The following is a 5,218-nucleotide window of genomic DNA, read 5'->3' on the forward strand; positions in this document are numbered from 1 at the left end:
CTCGTTATAATGCTAACCACCTGTACATATATCTTTCTAACTCTAACCATAACGCTAAATTATTCTCTAACTTTTTTACTAAATCCCTCTCTCTCGTAACCCCTTATCTCCAACTCTCTTCTCTCTTTCTGAAGAATCTATTTTTTTGTCATACTATAAATGATCACTAAGCCAAATGTTGCTACTGTTATTGAAAACGAGAACACCATGAATATTTAGTGGTAGGTAGGCAAATAAACAAACAATAGGTACTTATTCTCTAACTTGTCAGACTCCAAATTGCATTAACTCTACAAAGAGACACAACAGTGTCAGGCAGGAGAGACTCAGAGAGAAAGAGAGAGACCATGTTTGAAGAAATGACGTAGGCATTGCTATATTTTATTGCTGGGTTACATCAATATTCTGCCTAACAAGATGCAATCTTACGTCAAGCATCACGTCCACTAGCCAAAATTCTTGCTATCTGCAACTGTATCTCTCCAGCTTTCTCTGCACGCCTTTCATCTGCTTCAATTCGACGCACTTCGGCCTCAATCCTGCGGAGCTCGACCTCCTTCATGGTTTCTGCAAAACTGGATAGTCCTTCTTTCAGCTCAACACCCAAGGAGGAGCCAACTTCGGATAGACGAAGTTTCTTCTTGCATCGTTGGCCCCGAACGGAGTCGGCAACCCTACCAATAGAAAATTCTCCAGCACCAGCACTGCTTGGCGCACTGGTAATTGGTGAGGTTGGTGGTCCCTCTCGGGAGGGGGTTGCTACATTCTGATCCTCGTCATTGTTAGGGATGTGGACGTCTTCATTGTCTGCATCACTGTTGTCGTCGTCTTCATCCGCCTCTGGTGCCCCAGGCAAAAAGTCCTCCCCATTGAAGCCACCGGCCAAACCACGCACCTTGGGTGTTCTCCCGAGAACCTGAGACATCCTATCAAAAAACTCCCAAGTAGACGGGGATGCACCAGTACCTTCTTCAGCCCTTTTCTCTCTCTAGTAGGTCTTGCGAAGAGAGTCCCATTTATTTTTGCATTGTTGTGCCGAGTAGGTAGACGAAAACTTTGAGTTCATTTGTAGCGCAAGACCGGACCAATGCTTCTGCTTGAAGTTTCCTTTGCCTAGGCTAATCCACTTCTCCTGGAAGAATTCGATCAAGCACAAGACCCTTATGGTTGACCACTCCAAACCTTTCTTCGGGTTGGAAAGCGTTTTAGCCTTGCTCTTAGGGTCTCTTTGCGCCAGAACTGCTGAAGACATAGTATTTGTGACTGAGCTTACTTCATTTCCTTGTAGAGCGGTTGCCTTGACCGTTGGAAACTCTAGCAGAGGTTTGTTCTCCTCTATGGCAGGAAGGAGAGCAGGAATAGATGGCAAGGAGCAATCGGCACTTTGAGGAATTGAATGTTCAAGTGATCGAAAGCTTGGCAGGAACACCAGCATCGATCCAGGTGGAGCCGTTGCAGTAATGCCTACCATTCTGTTGTGTTCTGTAGGGTTTGGCGATAGGTAGTGGGTCCCCGAAGGAAGAGGTAATTGCAAATTGACTTGATCGTGCATAATGTAGTCGCTAGATTGTAGAAGTTGACGGAATCCACCGGCTGGCGGCGGTGATGGCACCGTCTCTGTGGATTGAAATTGTGGCTGAATTCGATGGGGTGGTTGTTGCCCGTGGACGGAACGTGGAGGACGATATGTTGTGAACGCACTCACCATTGGAGAGCCTAGTCGCAAGCTAGGTGAGCGTTGCTGGTCCATTGTGTTTCCCTGCAAGCATTAGGACCCGCACCATTAGCTAAAACGCTAGGCAAAGAGTGTTACTTCAACACAAAACGTATGTTTTGCATTGTCATTAAGTACTAGTAGTTTCTATAACTGCTCTGCAACTCCCCGAGAGAGAGAGAGAGATAGATAGAGAGAGAGAGAAAGAGAGAGGGAAGGACAAAAGGAGAGAGGGAGAGAGAGAGGATACACACAACCTACACACCGTGTTGGTTTCTCTCTTCCACTTCCTTCTGCACAACTCCTTGCTCTCTTGATGTGGAGAATAATGCAGCCTTCTGACGTAGGCTTTTCTAATGCCATGTCTGGCGCAGTAGCATAGTGAAGCGCACGACAGTGGGGAAGATGAGTCGCTTACCCTTCTCACTCAAAATCAGAACGCCGAGTAAGTGATTCTCGACACAGGCTTTCTTACCGAGCGATATTTCACTGCCTAACAAGTGCCTTTAAGTATTTTTTTTGTGGCGCAGTACAGCAAGTGGTAATTCTATCGCTTTGGAAGGCACTAATTATGGTGCAATTTCATCAACCGCTAACGACTGTTGTAGCGAGAGTGCAGCAGGTCTCGGACCTCGGTTGGTGTAGCTGTATACTACCCTCGAGCAGTGGCATGTGGAGGTTGCTACCAAACTGTGGTTAGCTAATGCCCTGTGATGGCGCTGCAGCAGGAGGCAGACGCTGGTAAACAGCTCGCATGGTGGGTCCTCCAAAAAAGTGCCGCAAAAGTAGTGAACGCAGCGGTCAACTACGTTCACTGCCCTACTTTCACGCGGAAAACGCTACGGCTATAGATTCATTGCCACGTCGGACGCACAAGCCGCAGCGGCATTAAAATCTGCTCATGTGCGCACCTCTTGAGGGACACTTTTTCCCATTTGTCTTCAGGTATGTGTGGTTTCCATCTTGCTCTCGAATCGTCTACATAGACCAATGTGGGTCCAAGACATGGGATCAATCATCAAGGGCTCTCGTGAAATCGGTCGTCGATTTTTTTTAATGCTTTGAAATCGAAATTGCCAGGCCTTTTGGGGTGCACATAGCGACACGAAAAAAGAAAAATCGTAAGAGAGTGGAAAGAAGAGTAGCAAAGATAGAGAAAAAAATTAAACGCAGATACAAACCTCGCACTTATGGGGTTCCACATGATGTTGACATCCCTTGAGAGAAAAATGAGAGTGTCAATGAAGAAAACATTCAAGATTACGAGGATGAGTCTTTCATTGTAAGTTTTTTCATATTAACTATACACTATTGTTCTCTTTTATAACGGCAATTTTAGGCTTTCTAAATGAAGCTTTAAAGTTTAGAGGAGAGTTGAGTTAGACATATTTTCAATGTTTTTAGTGATGATTGAGACGTGCCTTAAATGTCCTCTTGGATTTACTATATTAAATGGGTCTTTTTTGCTTGCTTATAAAGCCCTTAAAGAACAAGAAATTAAGGAGTGTATTAATAGGAGTTTGATCTCCTTGAATCTTGATGTGAAGTATTGATTTAATGAATTTTTTATTATATTTTTGTTTGTGAAAAAGTAAGGGTCTCATAAAAATCTATTTCATTAAATTATCTTATTATTTTGTATTTTTATAGACTTACCTTTTCTTATGCACTCAATTAAACATTCTTTGGTCTTTTTATTTTGTTGTTTTTATTTGATTTCTTTTTCAATCTATTTTGCATATTTTCTTGTTTAAGTGGGACCCGTAATATATAAGAAATTTGTGATTGTGTGTATAAAATGGACAATATGATTTTATATAAAACACAATAAAAATGTCTTGTGATTGTAAGCATTGATTTTAATATACTCTCCAATTCCCATAAATCTCTTCCCCTCTTAAATTCAGCAACCTTCATGACTCTCATCACCTTGTTATTTCACATTTCACTTCACAACTTGATTCGGCTTTGTCTATGTGGCCTTATCTCTTTATGATAATGACAAATTGGTCAAGATGATGCGTACCACAAGGGGACCAAATATGCGGGTAAAAATAATAGGAAAAAAAGATTAAAAATAGTATTTGTTAACAAATTGAACGTTTTTCTTTTCTGCTATAAATTGAACAGTCATACTCACACTTTGGGTATAAAGATTGCATCTATAATGTTCACGAAATGCTACCACTTCTCTTGGAGAGAAGGCTTTCACAAACCACTAAGAGAAAAAAAACTCTAGTGGATTCGTAAGGTATGTATTAGTTAAGCATTTTATTAGCATTAGAAAGGATGTGTGTGTGTTCTCTCTTACTCTAATCTCTCTATGCATTAGGAAGATTCAATTAGCTTTGGAAAGGATGTGTGTATGTTTTCCTGTACTCTAATCTCTCTAGTAGATTAGCAAAGTTTAATTAGCTTTAGAAAAGGATGTGTGTGTGTTCTATTTACTCTAATTTCTCTAATGGATAAGTAAGATTCAACTAATTTTAGAAAAGATGTGTGATTGTTTTCTTTTACTCTAATCTCTCTAATAGATTAGTAAAATTCAATTAGCTTTAGAAAGGATGTGTATATGTTCTCTCTTACTCTAATCTCTCTAACGAATTAGTAAGATTCAATTAGCTTTAGAAAGGATGTGTATGTGTTCTCTCTTACTCTAATCTCTTTAATGGATTAGTAAGATTCCATTAGCTTTAGAAAGGATGTGTATGTGTTCTCTTATTTTAATCTCTCTAATTATACCTACTCTCTCTAGTTAGTATAGCTTAACTATTAACTTATGCATAGTTAATTAAAAGTTAATACATAAGAGTACTCATCACACTCTTATTATGCATGATAAAATTCTCATTCACCAATTTTATTATCAATTAGATTAACTAGTATTTTGAATAATACTTAAATTTGATTTAATTGAAGTATAGAAATTGAAGTTAGAATTGACATAGAAATGTCATGCATAAGAGTAATGCATTTCTAAACTTTTAATTTCCTAATTTATACACTTATTTTTTATTAACTAAGATTAGAAAAAATTTGATATATAGGAATTAGGTGTAGCGTAGCAACACTAAGTGCAAATCCAAATTGGCGAGGGTTTAAATTATAGTCTCTCTTTGAAAAATTTTAGTAGAGTAATATTTAAGAAAAATAACAAGGTGACTTATATGTAAAAATGGCCTTAGTTCTCAAGAAAATTACTAGGAAAATTGATCAATTTATAGTTCTAAGTATATAACCTAAGTGTAGTACAAAAAAATGGCTCCAAAGCGTGCTCGAACCCAAGATACTAATGATCATGAAGCTGGTACAAGTAACGTGGGAACTCCTGCGGAATATGCTTTCAGTATGGTTTCTCTCAAGACTTTCTAGTTATTAGTGATAGCATTATGTGGAAGTTGCCGAAAAGTGAGGTGACGCCCAAGGTGGTGTTACCATATACATGTGGTAGTGATGTGTGTGAACACACTAGGACCACCGGGGCGTTTTTTTCCTCTTTAGGAG

At 39.4% G+C, this 5,218-nt stretch overlaps 1 protein-coding gene across 1 annotated transcript; it reads right to left on the reverse strand.

Annotated features, from left to right (window-relative positions):
- Positions 1-430: 430 nt before the first annotated feature.
- On the reverse strand, positions 431-1,552 carry LOC147453740 (uncharacterized). The gene is made up of 2 exons (XM_086517184.1): positions 1,003-1,552; positions 431-690 (listed from the first exon to the last, which is right to left on the reverse strand). Exons 1-2 carry the CDS (start codon positions 1,550-1,552, stop codon positions 431-433), a joined length of 810 nt encoding a protein of 269 aa, XP_086373310.1.
- Between the last annotated feature and the right edge of the window lie 3,666 nt (positions 1,553-5,218).

This window comes from Adiantum capillus-veneris, chromosome 7 (genome assembly GCF_014529385.1).
Source record: "Adiantum capillus-veneris isolate H3 chromosome 7, ASM1452938v2, whole genome shotgun sequence".
NCBI lineage: Eukaryota > Viridiplantae > Streptophyta > Polypodiopsida > Polypodiales > Pteridaceae > Adiantum > Adiantum capillus-veneris.

Coding starts and splice junctions, on each gene's coding strand:
- LOC147453740 (XM_086517184.1), bottom strand. CDS start 1,552: ATGCACGATCAAGTCAATTTGCAATTACCTCTTCCTTCGGGGACCCAC. Junction 691..1,002: donor AAATAAATGGGACTCTCTTC/GCAAGACCTACT, acceptor CTGGTGCTGGAG/AATTTTCTATTGGTAGGGTT.